Raw genomic sequence first — 22686 nt, 5'->3', positions numbered from 1 at the left:
TTCCCCCTGAGACCCTGGGGAGCCAGGCTGAAGAGGGAGTGTCCCATGGCTCAAACAGGTCACATCTTAGATTTAGAGTGAGTGGGAGGCTCAGGCCTACCTAGGAGATAAGCATGAAGCCGTGGCCAGAAGTCGAGGTACTTGTGGCAGGTTTCCATCTGTGACATACCCTTGGGTCTCCCCCAGTTTCACAAGGACATCAAGGATGCTCAGGAGCTGCTACACAAGGTGGACTCGGACTTGAACCAGAAATACAACCCCGACTTCAAGGACCGGTACCAGATAGAGCTGCTGCTGCGGGAACTGGATGTGAGTGACAGCCTGGGACCCCGCCAGGCCAGAGAAGGGGTCCCCACACCTCCCCTGCTCTGGACCTGAGCAGATCCCACCCAGTGCCTGCCTCATACTCCTCCCGGGACATAGAGGCCAGCCTTACCTGGCCCTGTGCTGCTCTTCCAGGACCAGGAGAAGGCTCTGGACAAGTATGAGGACGTGGTACGGGGGCTGCAGAGGCGAGGGCAGCAGGTGGTGCCACTCAAGTACCGCCGCGAAACACCGCTCAAGCCCATACCTGTAGAGGCCCTCTGTGACTTCGAGGGTGACCAGGTCAGTCACTAGCTGGAACCCTAGGCAACCCGGACCTGGACAGCACACTCAGGAGTAGCTAGCTATACCTGAGACCTCAAACAATCATCTCCCATGGGTGTCACTCTGTCCACCCTTTCACCTGGGGGTAAATATGCTCCCCCATGCTCTTTCCCTGGCTACACCGCCCTGCAGTCTTCTTGACAACCCTAGCCATTCTAGCTGGAGTCCTGGGGAAGCCCCTCATTGGTCCACTTTGTAATGTGAGCCACCTCTAACCAATCCCTGTGGCTGAGGGACTGCCAACTTCTCGCTGGCCAGATTTCCACCGTATTGTCCATCTGGAGACTGGACTATAGAAGAGGTGTCCCACTCGGACTAGGGGGTAGGAAGGGATGGTTCCCCAGAGTGAAACTGAGGAGCTGGGATGTAGCTCGGTGAGTAGAACACTGATTTAGCGTGCATGAGGACCTGGAGTCCTCTGCATTGCAGAAACCAGCCATGGATGATGCTCAGACTTTGTCAGCTCAGTACTCCAGCAGTAGAGGCAGGAGGCTCCAAAGTTCAAAGCATCCTCGGCCACATAGTGAAACTGAATCTAGCCAAGGCTTCACAAGACCTTGTCGCAAAAACAAACACAACTGAAGTTGAAATAAAGATGAGCTGGCATCCACAGTGCACCCTTTAGCTGGCTCCACTTCACTCTGTGGCCTGAGGAAGAGGCGGACTAAGACTGAGGCAGGGGAGACTGGGCTTTCAGGCCTGAGGTGAATCTTAACGGCTGGGTCTGTCCCACCACCAGGGCCTGATCTCTCGGGGCTATAGCTACACTCTGCAGAAGAACAATGGGGAGAACTGGGAACTGACAGATAGCACCGGGAAGAAGCTGAGTGCCCCAGCTGTCTGCTTCATCATTCCCCCCACCGACCCTGAGGCCTTGGCTCTTGTTGACAGGTACAGGAGGGCGCGAGGGTGGACCCACACCTGGGCTCCGCAGGCCTCGTCTATTCCAACCCTGGGCATTCTCTCAGTGGACAGTAGGGTGTGACTTATACCTTGTTGTTTTATCTTTGGCACAGTGACTGTGCCTTAATCTACTCTTAGTTCAGCCAGCAATTGTGACTCCACAGCTACTGGCCTGCTTCCCTGGCTGCTCAGGCCACAGCCTGGTGGGAATTCTGTTCCCGCAGGCACTGGCTGTTACTGCCACTAAAGGTGGCTTTAACTAAGTCTCTATCATTCTGTTTATAAGTAAGACTTGAGATTCAAAGGCTAGGATGAAAACCTGCTAGCTCAGAGAGGTTGAGTAGCAACTAGCTAACCTTCTCTCCTTGTTGGCATCTCTGAAGGAGAACATCCTTCTGCTCCACCAAAACAAAAAACCTGCCCACTCCAGATTCCTCCCTGCTACTCTGGTGCTTCTCTCTATCCTTCCAGATGCCCTCTGTTTTTGTTTTGTTTTGTTTTTCAAGACAGGGTTTCCCTGTAGTTTCTAGAGCCTGTCCTGGAACTAGCTCTTGTAGACCAGGCTGGCCTCGAACTCACAGAAATCCGTCTGCCTCTGCCTCCCTAGTGCTGGGATTAAAGGCGTGCGCCACCACCAACCAGCTCCAGATGCTCTCTGATGCTCTATCATTACTTTCTGCCAACTAGTTGCTAACTCAGCCTCCTGACCCAAGGTTAATTTTATTTAACTAACACAAATGCAAACTCGGGGTTCACAGTGTGATTGAATATCCCCCAAGAACCCCTCTCATTCTGGCCTCCCTAAAGGCTCCAGGAAAAGTGGTAGCTTAGGCTGGCTTTCTGAACAGGAAGTCTGGCTGAGGGCCAGTATAGCATGCATTTTGTCTTCGTACCTCTGTGCCTTTGCAAGTCTTAAACCTCCTGCCCTCAGCACCTGGGTGCTGTGTTACTGATTCTGGTCCTCATTTTGCAGACTTAGTAGGTAGAGTTCCTACCTTTCCTCCCTGGAAAGCTCTTTCAATGTTTTATTTTGCTAATATCTGTGTTTTGGCCTTCCTGGGCCCTGGCCCCATGATGTCAGTATCTGGTGGCAAGTCATTCAGTCACTTAAGAATTCTTTGCTCAATGAGTAGACTCAAGGGAATGCCTTTATTTACTCATCTCCCAAACATTTGTCAAGCACCTCTGCGCACAAGCCCCTTAGAGGTCACGTGTTAGAGAACACTAGTGAACAGATGGTTTTAGGTAGCAGGGCTTGCAACCTAAAGTAAACCTAAGGTAAAGGAGGGGGAAAGGACAAAGGCAGAAGAGGTTCTCCCAAACCTTGTTGCAGTGGCTCGCATAGAACTTTATTATATTACTTATGGGGATGGGGGTGCATGTGCATGCGACAGCGCATGTATGGAGGTGAGGGGACAACTTGCTGGCGTTGGTTCTCGCTTTCCATCACGTAGGTTTTGGGGATCAGAGTCAGGTCATCTGGGCTCAGTGGCAAGTGCCTTTACCCACCAAGCCATCCTGTTGGCCCCACATAGTCCTTTTGACTTTTCAAAACCCTCCAGGGAGCTGCTTGGCTCCCACAGGCTGTTGCCCAATTCAGGCTGGGGACCCGGAAGGAGGGTGGTTTGTATGAGGTCTGGGTTCCCAGTACATTCTTGTCCTCACAGTCTGGGCAGCCAGTACCGGAGTGTGCGGCAGAAGGCAGCTGGGAGCAAGCACACACTCCAGCAGCGGCATGAGGTGCTAAGGACAGAGAACCCTGGAGGTGGGTACCAGGGCTTCCTGCAAGGGGTCAGGGACATGGAAGAGGGGCCGGACTAGACTCTGTGCTGTGCATGGGTGACAGGGATCAGCTAGAGGGTTGAGGGAGGGAGGCCAGGCCAGCCCACAGTCTCAGCTGGTTCTTGGGGCCCTCATACTCCTGCCATACCAGATTTGTCTTCTCTCCAACAGATGCCTCTGATCTGCAGGGGCGACAGCTGCTGGCTGGCTTGGACAAAGTGGCCAGTGACCTGGACCGACAGGAGAAGGCCATCACAGGGATTCTACGGCCACCGCTTGAGCAGGGACGGGCAATAGAAGATAGTACTGAGCGGATCAAGGACCTCAAGGTATTAGCAGGCTGGGGCTCAGGTTGGGCCCTTGATCCTCTGGGGCTCCTGCTCAAGGTTCTACTTCTAAGGCATCTTAAGACATTCAAAGCAGGTGCTGGATAATTATGGTGGCAGCAGGCTCCAAGTAGATGTCCTGACCTGGTCCTTGACCATGCCCCTAGATGTGACCTGGTACTGCTTCCAAATGGCTTTTCAGCCTGAGATCATGGCCATAATGACGATAGCAGGAACTGGGATCCTAACAGGTACCTGCTGAGTGAGGCTGTGAGCAAGGGGTATTGTGGGCTGTGGAACTGAAGGCCCATTTCACTTCTGCTTCCTCTGAGATAAACTTCTGAAACCAGGCCAGGGTTTCTGAAGCCAACTGGTCCTCATTCGAGTATTGCAACTACCATACAAGAAGCAGATGTCTCCATGTACCACCGCCTGCCTTCACGGCCTTCTGCCTCACAACTCTTTGTGGTAGTGTCTGTCACCCCTGTTGTAGAGACAGGTAAGGGTTCAGAAAAATCCAGTGGTCTCTGGTGCAGGCACAGGGGCACAGGCCCACAGTATCCCTTCCCAAACTCTTTGGAGTCATTGCACGGGTAATTCACAGTATCTGCCTGGCAGGTTGTCTAAGATTCCATGGACTCTTCCGGAGGGTGGAGCAGAGTATCGAGTGCCCAGTGACACCCTGCTTGTTGTCTGAGTCACTGCCTTTAACAGTTCACTAGCACCAGATGCTCGTTAAAAACATAGACCCAGGAGCTGAGAAGATCTCTGTCAGTAGGGTGCTTGCCTTGCTTAACTCATGTGCAAGAATGAGGACCTGGATTCAGTCCCTGCCACTCACATAAAAAACTAGGCGTGGTAGGATACCCTTGTAATTCCACTGCCAAGGAGGTAGGATCAGGAGGATCTGGAGGTTTGCAGATGGGGCACCCTCATTGACAAGCCCCAGTTCCTAGTAAAAGACCCTGTGTCAAAGTCAAACACTAACAAACAAGGTACAAGAGAGGCTCATTTTATAAAGCGCCCGCACACAAGCATGAGGACCTGAGTTCAGATCCCCAGCACCTGTGTTAAAAGAAAAAAAATCCCAGCATGGTTGCACTTGTCCGCAAATCTGACTTTGGGTGAAGCTTGCACGCCAGTAAGTCTACCGGATCAGTACACACTGTTCTCAGTAAGAGACCCTGTCTTAGAAGACAAGATAGGGTTCTAGAAAGAACTGGCATTGGCCTCTGGCCTCCACACGCACACTAGCACCAACCCAGTCTAACCTACCCTCCTCTCTCTCCCTCCCTCTGCCTCTCTGTCTCTCTCTCTTTCTGTCAAAACAAGGTGAATGGCTTCCAAGGAACACCTGAGGGTAGCCTCTGGTATCTCATACATGTACACATACCCACACATGTATGTGCACATCCACACACAGAAACAAACAAAACCACAGACCACTGTGCTGGTGATTGAGCCCCAGATGGACACCCCAGGGAGGTTGGCCTTCTCATCCATTTATACTGCCCCAGGGCAAATCCTTGGGGGAAGAAAGCTGCTGGACTGTGGCTGACCTGGGCAGTCTTGATCCCATAGAACATCACCAGTGAGCTGCTGCAGATTGAGCCAGAGAAGACACAGCGCACAGCTGAGTGTGAGGCCTTCGTGCAGGCCCTCCCGGGCAGCGGCACTACCCCCTTGCTGAGGACCCGGATGGAAGACACCAACCAGAAATATGAACGACTGGTACAGCTGCTAGATGCAGCCCAGAAGAAGTAGGTATCAGGTGGACAGGAGGGTGGTCACAGTGGGGTCAAGGGGGCAACTGCCCCCTACACATATGACGGTGACCTGTGTCCTTAGGATGGATGTGGCCAACCACTTGGAGAAGAGTCTTCAACGGGGCAGGGAATTGTTGGCCTCACATGAGAACCGGCTGATCCAGGAAGACACAATGCCTGAAAGTGGCCACATGTTGGACAACAAGAGGCAGGAGCTGGAGGTAAACCTAGGATCTTGGGACCATGGAGTCCTTTCTTTGGGCTCAGGACAATCGCCTCCATCACCAGATGAGGGTGAGGGTCCTGAAGGTTTGGAGCATCTGGTGTGTCAAGCTGGGAGTTACAGCCATAGGTAACATGGCTGTTCCTGGGATCTGTGCATCCTGGAAGGTTTATTATATTTTGTATGCGTGAATATTTTGCCTGTGTGTATATCTGTGCACCAATACCTGATGCCCACATAAGCCAGAAGAGGGCACTGGATCTCCCTGGGACTAGAGTTAACAACAGGTGGTTATGAGCTACCCATGTGGGTGCTGGGAATTGAACCTGGGCTCTCTGGAATAGCAACCAGTGCTCTTAACCTCTGATTCATCTCTCTAGCCCCCAGCCCAGGGAGAGAGATACGGGTAAGGCCAGTAGTTCACAATGGCAGTTCTGCAGAAAACAGGTTTTGGGAAGCTCTGGTGAGCACATGTACCATCCCTGCCCTGCAGCTTGTGGGTAGATCCACAGTCACTGACACCAGTGGCCTTGGACACAGGTTTGCCTGCCTGAGCAGTGAGGCCCTTGGTGAGTAGCCTGCAGTCCTTCTCTGTCTCCCTTTCATGACCAGCCTTGGAGCAGAGAGACTGGTCTGAGTGAGGACCTCATGGCTGGAGGAAGGCAGGTACATATGCCACCCCTTCAGCAGTTTGCAGAAGGAGACTTTCAGAGTGTACGTTTATTGTAATAAAGAGGATGTTGCAAAAGTGGCTCAGACTTTGTAAGTGTGGAGGCTGAGCCATTCTCCCTGGTCCTAGGCCTGAACCTCCTCCCAAAGCAGGGGGCCCCAGTGCTCTAGTGATGCTGCCAGGCTCTTTAGGGAGCTCTTAGGGAGCTGCTGTCTCTTTACCCATCTGGCAGGCCATGGCTTCTGAGCTGCAGGCTGAGAAATCCCTCCTGGGTGAGGTGGAACAGAACCTGCAGGTGGTCAAGCAGTGCTCCAACTCACTGGCCAGTCGCTTCCAAGAGCACTGCCCTGACCTGGAGCGCCAGGAGGCCGAGGTCCACAAGCTGAAGCAGCGTTTCAACAACCTCAGCCAGCAGGTGGAACGCAGGTGAGGGGTACCACAGACAAGTGGGCTGGGACAAGGGCCTGGCTTAGCCTGGGGATCCTCTGGTGTCACCCAAGACCATTCTCATTTTGTTTGTTTGTTTGTTAATTTTTTATGATTTGTTTTATTTTATGTGCATTGGTGTGAAGATGTCAGATCCCCTGGAACTGGATTTTCAGACAGTTGTGAGCTGCCATGGGTGCTGGGAATTGAACCCGGGTCCTCTGGAAGAGCAGTCAGTGCTCTTAACCGCTGAGCCATTTCTCCAGCCCCTTGTTTGTTTGTTTTTTATATGTGTTTGTATGTATGTGTGGTGTGTGCATGCCCATAAGCATGTTTTTATGTGTTTGGGGTACAGGTGTATGTTTGCTCTTGTGGAGGCTGGAAGACAGTATTAATAATCATCCTTGATCATTCTTCTACCTTATTCACTGAGGCAGGCTTTCTCCATCAGACCCAGAATTCACCAATATAGCGAGATTCACACTGGTTGCCTTGCTCTGGGGATCTAAAGCTGAAGTTACAGCTGAGTCACATGCCTACCCAGAATTCACATGGGTTCTGAGGATCCAAATTCCAGTCCTCAACGCATGCACAGCATTTGACTTTTCACCGATGAATCATCTCCCCAGCCCTGGTACCCTCTTTTTAAAAAAAGTGACACACACAAAATAAGAAAATCAGTGCAATGTCCCCAGCTAAGCCATCAGCAACATGTGTGCGTGTATATGAGTGTGATGTGTGTGTGTGTGTGTGATCTGTGTATGTGTGTGATTGTACATGCCATGGGATGTGTGAAGGTCAAAGGATCATTTTGGATGTCAGTCCTTACTTTCTACCTTGCTTACAGGGTCTCTGTTCACCATTGTATAAGTCAGGTTAACTGAGTCAGGCTAGCTGCCTGAGAGCTCCTGTGCTCCTCCCACCTCCTCCTACCTGCGCCCACCTCCTCCCACTGTACCCAACTCCTCCCACCTCCCTCCATTGCTACTGTATTCTGGCTTTTGCTTGGAGCCTGGAGAGCTGAACCCAGGTGATCAGCCCTGCACAGCAGGGCTTTTCCCAATGAAGTACCTCCCTAGCCCCACCCATTTTTGCACGTCTCTCAAGGCAGGTGGATGTGGCATCAGTGTGAGCTGTTGCTTGTCTTTCTTCCGTCCAAGAAGGGCTGTGCTGTCAGTGTTGTCTCCTCCACTTCTGCTAGTGTGCTTAAGTGGCTGTTCCTAGTAAGTCTGTCTGAGGTCGATAGGTTTATGATCATTTCAAAGAACTTGGTGTTCCAGAACTTTCTCTCCTGTGTTCCTTTCCCTTGGCTTCCTTTATGTAGCTTACACTGGGTTTAACGTACCCGTTTCTTCATTTCTTTCTTTTATATTTTATTTTATTTAAATAACATTTCCCCATTTTTTTACATACTGACTGCAGTTTCCCCTCCCTTCTCGCCTCCCACTTCCTTCCACCCTCCCCATCCACTCCTCCTCTGTCTCCATTCTTCTTTACTTAAGGTGGAAATTTAGATTGTTGTTGTCTCAAGGTGGTTCCCTTCCCTCATGGAAGCATTTAACACTGTATAAGTTCTGCTTTTGCTGCACCCCAGCACTGCTGAAATTTTCATCTTGAGGGGATTAGAGGATTTCCCAGCCTCCACCATGGGCCTCCCTTTGCTCAAGTGAGATACATTGGGCACCTGTGCCTGTTAGGATGCAGCTTCTAACCCTCCCATTAATAATCCAGGCTTAACCATTTGCTTTTTCCAAGCTCAGTTAACAGCTGGCCTGTCTACTCTTTAAACTCAGAGTGGCAGGAAGATAGCCTTCAGTCAAAATGGTCCTTGTCACACAAACACGAGGACCTGAGTTTTCTCCCAGGCACATATGTAAAGGGAGGCATGGTGGCACATATTTGTTGTTTTTTGTTTTGGTTTTTCAAGACAGGGTTCCCTGTAGTTTCTAGAGCCCGTCCTGGAACTAGCTCTTGTAGACCAGGCTGGCCTCGAACTCAGAGATCCGCCTGCCTCTGCCTCCCAAGTGCTGAGATTAAAGGCGTGTGCCACCACCGCCCGGCTCAGATTTGTAATCCTAGAGTTGGGGCTGTAGAAACAGGTGGGCCCCCTTGGTGCTCACTGACCAGTCAATCTGACTTATTTACCTAAACACATACAAACCAAGAAAGAGCCCCCCAAACAGAGGGATCAGTGAGGATTTTGCCTGCTATGTCGACCTGATTGGTTCGTCTCCTCAGGGCCCAGAGCCTGCAGAGTGCCAGGGCTGCCTACAATGAGTACCGCCGTGGTTATGACCAAGTGCTCCAGTTCTTGGCTAACACCCCCAGCTACCAGCCTCAGGAGACAGACAGCCTCAGCCAGGTGGAGACCAAGCTGAAGAACCAGAAGGTAATATGGCTGCTTCTACTTTGCAATGTCTGGGGGGATCCAAGGTCCTCAATCCCAATGGGGCAAGACAAAGGACTAGGCCACAGCTTTCAGTGTCATCTCCCAAGCACCGCATGTCTCTGTCACCTCTTCCCTTTCGGTGCCCTTCACAGGGCTTGACCCAAGAGACACTCATGTGGAACCCTGTAGGGGAAGATCTCATTATCCATGTTGGGCTTCCTGCCTCTTCAGTGTCATAAGGACCTCAGAAACCCAGTGCCCGGGGCTAAGTGACTTAGTCAGAAAAGTACTTGCCATGCAAACACGAGGAGCTGATTTGATGCCCAGAACCCACCTAAAAAGCCAGGCATGGCTAAGGCATGTCTATAATCCTAGCACTGAGCAAGGAGGGAAGGGGACAATGAATCCCAGAAATTCACGGGCCTGTAAGCTACAGCCAAATTGATTGAGTTCCAGGCTCAGTGAGAGATCCAGTCTCAAAAAATAAGTAGAGTGCAACAGAGGAAGACACATGATGTAGCCCTCTAGCCTCCACATGTGCACACACAGAAACAGACAGACAGAGAGACAGACAGACAGGGATGGAGAGAAACAGAAACCCCATGGCTGACATTCAACTTGCTGTCCTTTCCTGGGCTTCTGTTTCCTCATTCTCATACAAGTTCCTCAGGTATGGCTTAGGATTACATGCTCTGTCAGAGCACTGCCTGGCATTCCAGAGCACAATCAACACCTGTTTCCTGGCATAGATAAGCATCTTCATGGCTCTTGCTCCAGGCCTTGGCATTGCCCTTTGTGGTGAACACATGTATACAAGAAAGTCATCACTACACTTGGAACTATAGGCATGTTGACTTTAGGTTCTATGGATTCAGACTTTTGATGGGTGTGTGTGGATACGTGTGCACGTGCACATACATGTTTTCAAGTATCTTTGTTTTACAGAACTTGCTTGATGAGATAGCAAGCAGGGAACAAGAGGTGGCAGAAGGTCTATATGGATTCCCAGCAGTACCAGCAAGCTGTGAAGGTGAGCCATGAACCCTGTTAGAACACACAGGAGGGGCTTTTGATTAGAGATAGAGAAACCTGGGTAGGCTGCTGGGAAGATGGGCAATAGCCATGTGTAGGTCCAGCCCTTTGACAAAACGATATGGCACCAGGCACCCATATCAACAGTTATACTCTTTGAACAGTAAAACTCTTTGGGGTATTTACCCTAAAGCAAAGCAAAACAACAGATAATGTACAACCAAACAGAATTATGTAATAGCTCTACTTATAACAGGAAAACAAGGTAGCAAAGCCTTATGCAGAAACATCTGTGTGAATGATCAAGCCAGCTTGATGGAAACATCAAGGTCTGTGGTGGAGGAAAGCAGGAGAGGTTCAGGATGCAGTGCTCACTAAGCAGCAGCATCTGGCCTCTGGACCTGTTGGAAGGCCTCAAGAGTCACTCGGTTTGTGTCTCTGCAGTAGTGGGAATTGCAGAGCATGTTATCTCGTGTGCATGTCTCCTCATGTGCATGTCACAGAGTGAGATAGCAGCTTACCATCATCACCGTCTTAGTAGCTCTCAGGACCTCCTGGCAGCCAGCTCAGGTGCAGATGTGAGGAAGATGTGAAGGCTTAAAAAACAGCTCCTGGCCAAGGGCAGGTCGGAGTTCTTAGAGGGAGCATAAATCATTGTAGCTTCTTCTCTGTTGCCATTAGCTGACTACTGCACTGTCTTCCTTTTACCCAGGACTACGAGCTGGAAGCAGAGAAGCTGAGGTCCCTGCTGGACTTGGAGAATGGACGGAACAGCCATTTGAACAAGAGAGCCAGGCTGCAGTCTCCTGCTGCCAGGGTGAAGGAAGAGGTGAGTTGAGTAGTGACTGCCAAAGGCTCTCTGGATGCAGGCCTCTGTGATACCCATAGACGAGGAGGAAGAACTTGCTTTGGGGCCGTGATATCAGTATCACTAAGAGGCAGTCTGGAAGGGGTTTCCCAGTGCCAGATAACATAGGAAACTCCCATCTTGCTCCCCTGTACAAGTCTGTAGTGGAGAACAGTACAGACCAGAACACATGTGAAAAGTATTTGGAAAGATTGTCTGTTGGCTTGCCTGCCAACTGCTCTCCTAAAATTTCTCTACAGGAAGCTACTCTTGCTGCCAAGTTCACGGAGGTCAATGCCATCAACAGACAGAGGCTGCAGAACTTGGAGTTTGCACTGAATCTCCTGAGACAGGTAATTCATCTTAGAATACTTCAGATTGTTCTATAAGGTGTTAAAGGACTCCCCTGCCTCAGAGAACAGGCCGTGAATGAAGAGTGTCCTCTGTGACACTTCTGAGAAGGACCAATGCAAATACTATTCTGAGCCAGTCTTCTACACTAGCATTGGGATAACTTCCATACCAATTCAGAAGACATTTCCTGAGGACCTATCAAAGGTTTCTTGTTTGATTTTTTTTATGAGTGTTTTGCCTGCATGTACGTACGTGTAACCACATGTGTGCCTGGTGCTCAAGGAGGTCAGAAGAAGACATTGCATCCCCAGAACTGGAGTTTCAAATGGTTGTGAGCCACCATGTGAGTGCTGAGAATTGAACCAGGGTCCTCTGTTAAGAACTCTAGCCCGCAGTTATTTTTAACAGCATGGTCATGTTTATGTGGATTCACATATGTACAGGTGCATGTAAACCGCTCGTGTGTGTGTGGAGGGCAAAGGACAACTGAAGTGTCATCCTGTCTCTAACCATATATTCACTGTCTTTCTGCCATAGCAGCCAGAAGCAGGAGTGACCCATGAGACTCTGCAAGGGGGCAAGCTGGGCTCCAACACAGAGGAAAACATGGAAGAATTAAGAAGGAATTGGAGGAGGAGATGGAGCGAAGGCAGCAGCTGGAAAATGAGGTCAAGAGTGCCCAGAAGGAAATCCAGAGTCTGAAGGATCAGGGGCCTCAGGAGTCATTGGTGAGGAAGGAGGTGCTGAAGAAGGTGCCAGACCCCACCCTGGAAGAGAGCTTCCAGCAGCTGCAGCAGACCCTGGCTGATGAACAACACAAGAACCAGCTGTTGCAGGAGGAGCTGGGAGCACTGCAACTCCGGCTGAAGTCCCTAGAGCAGGAGACCAGGAACGGGGGACAAGAATATGTGGTCAAGGAGGTCTTGCGCATTGAGCCAGACAGAGCCCAGGAGGATGAGGTACTGCAGCTTCGGGAGGAGCTGGAGGCACTGCGACGGCAGAAAGGTGCCCGCGAGGCTGAGGTGCTCCTCCTACAGCAGCGCGTGGCAGCCCTGACTGCTGAGAAGAGCAGGGTGCAGGAGAAGGTTACTGAGAGGGAGGTGGTAAAGCTGCAGAATGACCCTCAGCTGGAAGCAGAATACCGGAGGCTGCAGGAGCAGCACGAGCAGGAGGGTACACTCAAGGAGAAGCAGGAAGAGGAGCTTGAGTTTCCTGCAGGCTAAGCTTAGAAGACTGGAGAAAGAACGGGCCATGGCAGAAGGCAAGATCACTGTCAGGAGGTGCTCAAGGTAGAGAAAGATGGCAGCCACAGAGAGGGAGGGTCAATGATCTCACCCGCCAATATTGAGGATGAGGCTGCCAAGGCACGCACTGGCCAGCGGGAGAAGACAGAGCTTCTGAGAAAGATAGGGGCACTAGAAGAGGAGAATGCCAAAGTGTGGTACAGGAGAAGGTCCGGGAGATCGTGCGGCCAGACCCCAAGGCAGAAAGTGAAGTGGCCAACCTCCGCCTGGAATTGGTAGAGCAGGAGCGCAAATTCAGGGTGCTGAGGAGCAGCTGAAGAGCTACCAGAGTGAGCTGGAGGCCTTACGGAAGCGTGGACCCACAGGTGGAAGTCAAAGAAGTGACCAAGAGGTCATTAGATACACGACTGACCCAGAGACCGAGCAGGAGCTCCGCGGGCTAAGGGAGGAGATCATGGACAAGACAGGCTAATAGAAAGGTGTGACCTGAGATCTACCAGTTGAAGCAGGAGATCCAGGCCCTGAAGGACACCAAGCCACAGGTGCAGACTAGAGAAGTAGTCCAGGAGATCCTGCAGTTCCAAGAAGACCCCCAACCAAGAAGGAGGTAGAATCTCTGCGTATAAAGCTGTTGGAAGAACAGAAGAAACAGGTGACCTAGAAGGGGAACGGGCATCCCAGGAAGGGAAGATCCAACGCAAAGAGGAAGAGCTGGCACAGGGCAAGGAAAGGGGTTATACGCCAGGAGGTGGTGCAGTATGAAGATGAGCCAGACTTAAGAGCTGAGGTGACTGCCTTCACAGACAGCATTGGATGCCGAGCTGCGACAGATTGACAAGCTGCGTGTGGAGGCTGCGGCGGCTACAGCACTGCCGAGCAGAGCTGAGAGCGGCAGTTGTAGGAACTGGAGCGTGAGCGGCAGGCACGCAGGGCACTGAGCTGAGGTGCAGAGGCTTCAGCAGCGGCTGGCTGCACTGGAGCAGGAGGAGGCCAAGGCAGGTGAGAAGGTAACCACACACAGAAGGTGGTGCTGCAGCAGGACCCCACAGCAAACCAGGGAGCATGCCCTGCTCCGAGCCCAGCTGGAGGAAGAGCGGCACCGGAGGCAGCTACTGGAGGCGAGCTTGAACCCCTTCGTAGAAGTTGGCTACCCTGGAGAAGACAGAGATCAAGGAAAAGGTGGTCTTCTCTGAGAGCGTTCAGGTGGAAAAGGTGACACTGAGCAAGAGATCCAGCGGCTCAAGAAGAGCCTGGAAGAGGAGACCGGAGCAAGAGGGAGCTAGATACAGAGATGGACAGGCTGGAAGCAAAGTTATCTGAGTTAGAATTCTATAATTCTAATCATCCAAGGAACTGATTCCTCAGAGAAGAAAACCACAAGCTGCAGCTAGAGCGGCAAAGCCTACAGCTGGAGACCCGGAGACTCCAATCAGAGATTGAGATGGCAACAAACAGAAACTCGAGATCTAAGGAACATCACCACAGTGGATTCTGGAACCCACCTCAACTCTAGGCTGTGGTCCCTAGAGAAGGAACTGGATGACCTCAAGAAAATGTCCAAGGGACAAGGAATCTGGAGATTGATGAACTGCAAAGGCGCCTGGGCTCTGTGGCCGTCAAGAGAGAGCAGAGGGAGAACCACCTAAGGCGTTCCATAGTAGTCATTGACCCTGACACAGGCCGCGAGCTGTCCCAGAGGAGGCCCATAGGGCTGGGCTCATCGACTGGAACATGTTTGTGAAGCTCAGAAGCCAGGAGTGCGACTGGGAGGAGATATCAGTGAAAGGCCCTAATGGGGAGTCATCAGTGATCCATGACAGGAAGTCTGGCAAGAAGTTCTCTATTGAGGATGCTTTGCAAAGTGGAAGGCTAACCCCTGCTCAGTATGACCGCTACATCAACAAGGATATGTCCATTCAGGAGCTGGCAGTCTGGTTTCTGGGCAGAAGTAGGTCCAACTCTTCTGCCTGGCTTTCCTTGGAGGGGGGTGGTTGGCTTGCAACCTCCTAGGTGTCTTTCGCTCCCCAGTCCTCATGAAGGCCTTTGAGCTAGGTGTTATCCACACTGTATCAGGCTGATTACAATGCAGCTTTTGTAGTACCAGCACAGACACCAACTGGAGAGGCAACTCTCAGCTCAGCATTATTCAGTCTGGTGATTGACTTGCTCCCACATCAATACCTGATAGTCTCTTCTCTCCCTTTCCTATATGTTCCCATCATTGGTGCTTACAGCTGGAAACTATAGCACTCGGAAATATTGCAGACACATTCACCAAAACAGCATGGGGCTTTAGCATGTCATATTACACAGTGAAATAGAGGGCAGAAGGCCTCCTTTCTGACTCTTTCCACTCAAGACTGGGTCATTGGGGCTGTTGACCTTCCTTCTCTCACCATTTCAACTTTTAGGCTGGGATCAAACTATCAGCAATGCCCACTCAGTAATAGTGACTCTTCCCATGAGACAGACTGAAAATGTGTCCGGAATCCACAATGCCTGGCTCTTGGTGCTAGAAAGCTAGAAAAATGTGCAGAAGACAGGCATCAACAGCTGTTTCCTACTCTTCTGAAGTGAAAAGAGCTTAGTAATGGATATGTGCTACCCTTCCTTTCAGTGCCTTACAAGTCCTCATTATCTCACTGGCATTTAGATATATGAAGGTTGATCATCAAATTTCTGCTTCTCTGTATCCAAGTATTATGTAAGAAATGGGAAGTGTAGGGACTTTATTTGTAGCATGAAAATAAAAATCTGGTGGCTGCTTCTAACTCTAAGCAAGTATGATTCCTTTACAGAGGCTGACTTGGCTCTCAGTCACAATGGGGCATTCCATACACACCAGGGCTCCTATGCATGGAAGAATCACTCACAAATACAAAAGAATGAGGAAAGACAGTTTGGAAACCTCAAAACAATTTATTGAGTTGCTTTATACAAGATTAAACAATTTCCACACCCACCCCCCTAACACCAACATCGTGCTGCACAAAAAGCCACAGCCCCTCTCACACCTAAAAAACGGCCACGCCTGGTTAATGCTCAGAGCCTTGCACCCCCAAAGAAACCCTTGCATCCCCCTGAGCGCTCTCTACCCCCACCCTCTGCTGTAGCCAGGCCGCAGGTCTTCCCCGGCCATGGCTGTAGTCCACTCCTCTTTCATTACCACAAATAAAGCATAAACAAGGAAAAGAAATCTCATAACTCCCATCAAAGAAGAAACATTTCCCTGAGGCAAGAGGCATCGCTAGATTCCTAAAGATGAGGGCATCCTGCTCTAGCTGCACACGCAGTGGCACATGGGGAGGAGGGAGCACCAAAGGGGTGGGGTGCTGGGGCCCGTTGTTTGACGGGCAGAGGAGCCTGGAGAGTTCCCACTGCTCAGCTTTGCTGGCGGCCTCAGCTCGGCTTAGAGCTCAGCTATACAAATCTCTTCTTTGGCTCTTTTTTGCTACTACCTAAGACTATTCTGTAAACAAACTGGAAATCCAAGTTGCAAAAAATATGTGTAATAAAAGGATAAGGAATCCACATGGCCCAATGTGAAAACAATTGGTTCTTCCATACAAAAGGAATCAGAACAGAGGCCAGACCAAAGAACTGACAAAGGTCTTGCTCCCAAAAAGGTGGAAAGGAGACCACCTTCACAGAAACGGAGAGCTACTGAGTTCCACACCCTTGAGGCAGGAACCAAAAGCACACCGGACTCACCCTGGGTGCACACTGAGTGCTGATCACCTTCCCAAATGTTGTCTGGCTAGGCAGTCAGCCAGACCCACTATGTGGTAGATTTATAAGATAGGCAAGGGCCCTCCAAGTCCATATGAAACAGTCACTGGGTGAGTGTGATAGGCTAGTGATGGAAGCTCTGTAGTCACTATCTTTGTCCTCTGTCGACTCTCCAGACTCTCTGCACATCCCCCTAAGACCACACAGAAGCTCACTGTCCAAAGAGCACGCAGTACCCCAGACCTGTTTTCTGTGGCAGAGGCTTCAGAGAGCCTGTCCTGCAGCTCTGCCAGAGAGATTCTAAGAATAAGACAGTGGAATGTCTATCTGTGGCTTGGAACCTCTGGGGCTCAAGACACAGAGGGACTGAATGACTCCCTGCAGCCCAATCTGCATAACTCTAGAAAAACAAACAGAGCTGTAGCTCTATGGGGAACCTGGAACTTGGGGGTTCAGATTGACTTTCAAGTCAAGGACGGCACAGATTATGATGTGCAGTCATAAAAAAACCCAATTAAATAAAACTGTCTTAAATACAGACTAGCTTTTAAAAAAGGTCTTCATCTCAGATCCACTCAGTGGGCTGAATGGATAGATTCGAGTTGTCAAAGTCTGCTCCACCAAAAAGGCACTGGAATTAAGTCTTCCTATAATGTGATGTGTGAAGAGCAGTCCCATTCTATCCAATGCATTCAATGGTAATGACGAAAACAGCCCAAGATAGGTGTCTTTAAAAATCCTACCACGATTGTTGAATCTATAAAGATCTTTTTCTCTATAAGAGCTTCATTGTCATGTTCTGAGGAGAAACTGGCCCCTACAAGAGCACACATTAGGTGTTCTTAGTATTTTGCAAGATTTCCCACCTGTGGCTCTGGACTGGGTCTTATCCTCTTGAGCACACAGCCTGAGGATGGGACAGAATCACAACCATCCAGGGATTCTCCTGTGGCTAGGAGTCCCTGATCAGTAGGGAGCTCTGAGATACACCAAATGCCAGGAGTTGGGCAGATCTAGAACCCAGTAGCCAACAAATCTGCCACAGGAGCTCATGCACACCATGTTTCCCAACACAGTCTAGGCACACTTCTCAGCCCAGAGCTGCCCCTTGATGTCGTCCAGCGACAAAGCCACGAGGCCCCGAGCACCAGGTCAGTAAGTGCTTTGTGAGCAGCACAAGCTGCCCCTTGGTTGAAGGCCCATCAGAAGTGCTAAGAAGTGCTCCATTTCAAACTCGTCCCTGCTGCAGAATAAAAGCAGAGGGCAGGAAGAGCACAGCAAATGTCTGTTATCAGAGACCTACATGTTGGGCTTCCTCCTAGACCTACGTCATTTGATTCTATCCTCCAAAGTGGTCACAATTTCCTCGGTACAACAGGCCCTTTCCCATGAAGCTGTGAAGCATCTGGAAAATAAGCAAAAACATAATATTCTTTAAACACTCCAATTCCTTTATGACATAAACAACTTCACAAGGAAAGTAAGCAGCAAATGTCCTCAAACAGTGGCTGTGTGCATTGCTTCTTGTAGCATCCTGCATCATGCATGAGCACTAGCACTGTGCAGGCAGGGGGCCATGGAGTACTGTCTATAGAACAGGCACTCTGCAACATGACAAGGACAGCTTCAAGGCCTGATGACCACACAGAATCCAGACAATATCCACCCTCTTGCCAACAAAATGCACTCAGGTACCAGAGGGACAAAGACAAAAGCATCAGCATCAAGTCCACATGGGAGAAAGGAAAAGCAGAGCAGAAACAAGTTTCAGCTCCTGGCTAACCCATTTTGCGTGACTGCTCTTTTGCTTGCCTCCAATGCTTTTTCTTTTTACTCTTTGTGGTACTGGTAATGATCCCAGGGCTTTATATATGCTAGGCAAGTGCTCAGTCATGAACTACACCCCCAACCATTCAGACAGCTTTGGAAGACAGGGGATGGGGTGCGGTGGGGGGTTGGAGGGAACACGATAGGAAAATAGTATAAGAAATGTCTTTCCCTTTCTATCAGCTCCCCTCCCTCCCCCCCTCCCCCCCCCCCCCCCCCCCCCCGGTCGACTGAAAACTCCACAGACCCAGAGTCTGTTTCCAGTGGTTCTTCAATCACTTTGTTTCTCTCAAAGAACCACACAGGCTCTCTGGAGCTGGGGAGGTACCCACACTGCACTTAACAGAGTAGCAGCCACCAGTGTAGAAAGTCCTCAGATGTGACCGCTTCTTCAGAGGACAGGAATGACTACTGACCCTGACTTTGCTCTTCAAAGGGTTTCTCACTGTGGAGACCTACAAACTCACCCTCATCCTAACAAGACCTCCAGCATTCACTACAGAGTTCTCAGCTTTAAGACACTGGTACAAAAAACACACAAGCAGATCACAAAGCAGTCAAGAAGCTGGGAGCCCTGACTGTCCATGAGCTGGTCAAAGGCACACATAGCCCTAGAGTCCGCATCTGACATAGCCCTACGCAAATCCCCATGTTCCCTAAGCTCAGTCCTGCTCTCCCCAGTACAGCCCTGAGTCCTGTTTGGAACAGGTCTAAAGTGCTAAGAACACTAGGTCAAAATCAGGTTCCCCTTGGGCTCCTAAGCCGAAATCCCATGAGGTGTCTATATGCAAGAATCCAGGAGAGAGTGAGGCCAGTCTACTTATTACAAGATGCCTGCCTGTGGTAACTATTCCCCATTCTCATGCTCTCAAGCTGATAGCACATGTACCCAGGGCTCTTAGAGCTGCCTACTTTCAGAAGCACCATTCTGTCTGGCTTTATTCCTGGTGCGCATCCAAATCAAGGTTACACCAGGGTGAATTGACAGTTGCTTCTCTTTCGGGTTCATACTAACTCTCTCACAGACATGTACTATGTTCTCTTCCTATTCTGTGGCTATTTAATCATTTCAAATAGCATCTGCCACCTGACAATGCCTGGCAGGATTTCATCATGAAGGCCCTGAAGTACTTGGTTAGCTTTTGGTGGACAAGAGCCACCATTACCTTTCTTCTATTTAAATGCACGTTAAGGGTTGGAACACTTATGTTCCATGATCAGGCTCTACCATATACTGCTGTCACACAGGCTAAGTCATATCCAATGGCCATTCCAATAGGAAATCAGGAAAAGCCTCTGGTAGAATAGGCTTATATTATAAAGCCAAAAAGCCAGAGCCTCAAAAGACAAAGCAAAATACAAAACAGTGATGATGAAGCAGGGATGGCTAAAAGTGCTGACGGCAAAGCACCAAGGGTGGAGGGGTATGGTGCACAAGGCTCATGGCACACTGCCCATCTGGCATTTACCTGGCAGACTCTGTGGGACATGGGTGGACACAGCAGCATGTGGGAGAGGCGCTGTGTGGGGTGGGCTGGAGTGCAAGCCAGCCAGAAGACCTGAGAGAAAACAGGAGGGGAGAGAACAAAACACACACATTGAAGACAGAACAGAAAAGCAGCTTGGGAGATCCAGAGCCCCAGGTAACCTGTGGGCCAGTCTGGAACAAAACAGCTACTCCAGGTACTAAGCAGCTTCCCTGGACAAGGGGCACTCCCACAGTCACACCAAACACATACAAGACCCAACATGGCACACAACATAGGAACAGTGGCAGAAGATAAGAACTTACTGTGGCTGAGGCCATGGTGAAAGGTCCCAGGGGCAGGGCCTGTAACAATGGCATCCTTAGAGACCCCTGCTTTGGCAGAGGAGTCTGAACTGAAGGAGAGCACATGAAGTGGAAATGGGGCTATGATTCCCAGTGAGTTTGAGTTCATAGCCCCTGGAAGCTTGGGGTTGCTGGACTTATAGGTTGAAGGCAGCAGGCTTAAGGGAGAGGTGTTGGACAGCAGCACTGCCCCTCCGGTTCCTTTCTGGGGAGGAAACACACACACATTAAGAACCTCACCTGTGAGAGTCCCTACTACTCAGCACTCAAAAGAGGAATGAGGAAGTGTCTATAAGCCAGCATCTAGAGGCTTCCAGGGTACACAGACAATTTAAAAAAATGTAAATATGGCCAGGAGGTGGTGGTGCACACCTTTAATACCAGCATTTGGGAGGCAGAAACAGGCAGATCTCTGAGTTCAAGGCCAGTCTGGTCTACAAGAGCTAGTTCCAGGACAGCTACGGCTGTTACACAGAGAAACCCTGTCTCGAAAAATTTCCCCCACCCAAAAAATCCAAAAGTAAATATGTTTCTTTTGTGAAGCATGTAAGTAATATTCCATGTATGAGCCTGACAGTGGTGGTGCATGTCTTTAATCTCAGCGCTCAGGAGGCAGAGGCAGAGGCAGGCGGATCTCTGTGAGTTTGAGGTCAGCCTAGTCTATGGCATGAGTTCCAGGACAGCTAAGGCTACACAGAGAAACCCTGTCTCAAAACAAACAAACAAAAAATATAGTTATAAAATATACACTATATATAGATGTCTATAATGCATACAAACTCATAGATATACAAATATAGAATAAACAAATTTATATACACTCATTTTAAATTTATTATATAAATCTATGTAATACATACATGGGCAGGGATGGTTCAGTGAGGACCTTTGTGGTTTTTGTTTGTTGGTTTGTTTTTTGGTTTTTCAAGGCAGGGTTTGTCTGTGAAGCCCTGGTTGTCCTAGAACTGAGAACTCAGAGGTCTACCTGCCTCTGCTCCCAAGTGTTGGAATGAAAGGCATGCGCCGCCATTGTCTGGCTGTTGCAGTTTTAAAAATTCGGCTATGCTTCTAGAAGGCCCAGGTTGGGCTTCCATCACCTCTTATGGTGGCCCACAATGGTCTTAACTACAGTCTCAACGGATCCAACACCCTCTTCTGGCCTCTGTGGGCACCAGTCATGCACATGGTACACATGCAGACAAAACAATCATACTCAACACACACACACACAAATTTAAAAAAAAAAAAAAAAAAAAAAAAAAAAAAAAACCAGAAGTTATCTAGAGGAGCCCAGGATCCCACCCAAAGCCTTCATAAGTAAGTATAAACAGTGTGGCAAGATTCTCATTATAAAGATCCAACTGCAAATGGTTCCCCCACATATTCATGTTCACATGAAAGTGAACACTACTGTCCCATCATTGGACTTTTAAAGTTAATTGGAAAAGAAAGCTTCATTGTAGCACTATGGTGGAATGTGGCTGGTAAAATCTAACTGCACCAGATCATAATTAAATTTTCAATGAGACTAGCTAGTACATATTCATGAACCTTGACACCACAGTAAGTTAAAAGATAAATAAATAAACTAAAAGAAGTCCTGTTTAGCTGGGCATGGTGGCACACACCTTTAATACCAGTACTCAGAAGGCAAAGGCAGGTGTGTGTGTTTTCATTTAATGGGCTGAGTTGCAGCTTATCCATTATATGCCCTTATCTTACTTATAGACACTTCAAGAAGATCATGGATCGTCACAAAAAGTGTAAGTCTTTATTAAGATTTTCACCATGGCTGCAAATCTCAATCAAAGGGCTTATAGGAAACAGGAAGTTCTTATTCTATTTTTGAGACAGAGTCTCATAATAGGCCCATACTGGTCTATTATGTAGCTGATCCTGCTGACTCTACCTCTCAGTGCTGAGGTTACAAACATGCACCACTACTGGGCAGTGGTAGCACATGCTTTTAATCCCAGCACTCGGGAGGCAGAGGCAGACGGATCTCTGTGAGTTCAGGGCCAGCCTGGTCTACAGAGCGAGTTCCAGGACAGGCTCCAAAGCTACAGAGAAACCCGGTCTCAAAAAAACCAAAAACCAAACAAAGAAAAAAAAACCCAAAACAAGTATGTAGCACCATGCCCAGTTAGTGTGCTGCTGGGGACCACATCCAGGGCTTCATGTTAGTCATGCATTCTACCAACTGAGCTATAGCCCCAACCTATAATATACTGTCAAGGCAACATTAAGTCAATGGTTTCCCTTTTTCCTTTTTTTCCTAGCAGTAGTGAGGATTAAATGTAAGACTTTGTGCATGTACTGTGAGCTAGAGCCTCAGCTCTGAGGCCCGAGTTTAAACCCCCAGAACCCATATAAAACTGGATGTAGTGACATGAGTCTGTAATCCAGTACACCTACAAGATGAGCAGCTTTATAAAACTCAAGGGCCAGCTAGCCTGGTATAGCAGTGAACAACAAAGAGATCCTGTCTCAAACAAGACAGAAGGTGAAGTCTGAACTCAACACACACACACACACACACACACACACACACACACACACACACACTGTGTTACATATGTGTTCCCACTCATACAAACGTGTGCATACACCATTTTTTTTCTTTTCTCCTGGAAACTAACGTGTACAGTCACTATTCAGAGAGGCAGGGAGAATCAAGACTTTGATGGAC

At 49.4% G+C, this 22686-nt stretch overlaps 2 protein-coding genes across 2 annotated transcripts in view; one reads left to right on the top strand and one right to left on the bottom strand.

Annotated features, from left to right (window-relative positions):
- The window catches only part of Ppl (periplakin), a 49929-nt gene extending 34542 nt beyond the window's left edge, over positions 1 to 15387 (top strand). The window contains 35 exon segments of the mRNA XM_038324933.1: positions 187 to 309; positions 460 to 606; positions 1388 to 1539; positions 3219 to 3316; positions 3505 to 3662; positions 5241 to 5419; positions 5508 to 5646; positions 6551 to 6744; positions 8983 to 9133; positions 10079 to 10117; positions 10119 to 10163; positions 10878 to 10994; positions 11273 to 11365; positions 11904 to 11975; positions 11978 to 12568; positions 12570 to 12686; positions 12688 to 12711; positions 12713 to 12800; positions 12803 to 12904; positions 12907 to 13071; positions 13074 to 13094; positions 13097 to 13201; positions 13204 to 13260; positions 13263 to 13342; positions 13344 to 13421; positions 13423 to 13461; positions 13463 to 13495; positions 13497 to 13549; positions 13551 to 13748; positions 13750 to 13814; positions 13817 to 13870; positions 13873 to 14060; positions 14062 to 14172; positions 14175 to 14298; positions 14301 to 15387. Of these exon segments, the coding sequence (XP_038180861.1) occupies positions 187 to 309; positions 460 to 606; positions 1388 to 1539; positions 3219 to 3316; positions 3505 to 3662; positions 5241 to 5419; positions 5508 to 5646; positions 6551 to 6744; positions 8983 to 9133; positions 10079 to 10117; positions 10119 to 10163; positions 10878 to 10994; positions 11273 to 11365; positions 11904 to 11975; positions 11978 to 12568; positions 12570 to 12686; positions 12688 to 12711; positions 12713 to 12800; positions 12803 to 12904; positions 12907 to 13071; positions 13074 to 13094; positions 13097 to 13201; positions 13204 to 13260; positions 13263 to 13342; positions 13344 to 13421; positions 13423 to 13461; positions 13463 to 13495; positions 13497 to 13549; positions 13551 to 13748; positions 13750 to 13814; positions 13817 to 13870; positions 13873 to 14060; positions 14062 to 14172; positions 14175 to 14298; positions 14301 to 14620 (4320 nt within the window). The 3' untranslated portion in view covers positions 14621 to 15387.
- A 162-nt stretch (positions 15388 to 15549) lies between these two features.
- The window catches only part of Ubn1 (ubinuclein 1), a 35153-nt gene continuing 28016 nt past the window's right edge, over positions 15550 to 22686 (bottom strand). Inside the window, 3 exon segments of the mRNA XM_038325471.2 lie at positions 15550 to 17744; positions 19636 to 19725; positions 19959 to 20202. Coding sequence (XP_038181399.2) covers positions 17695 to 17744; positions 19636 to 19725; positions 19959 to 20202 — 384 coding nt within the window. The 3' untranslated portion in view covers positions 15550 to 17694.

This window comes from Arvicola amphibius, chromosome 4 (assembly GCF_903992535.2).
Source record: "Arvicola amphibius chromosome 4, mArvAmp1.2, whole genome shotgun sequence".
Lineage (NCBI taxonomy): Eukaryota > Metazoa > Chordata > Mammalia > Rodentia > Cricetidae > Arvicola > Arvicola amphibius.
Note: the sequence above shows the minus strand (reverse complement) of the source record. Positions and strands in the feature narration are given on the sequence as shown.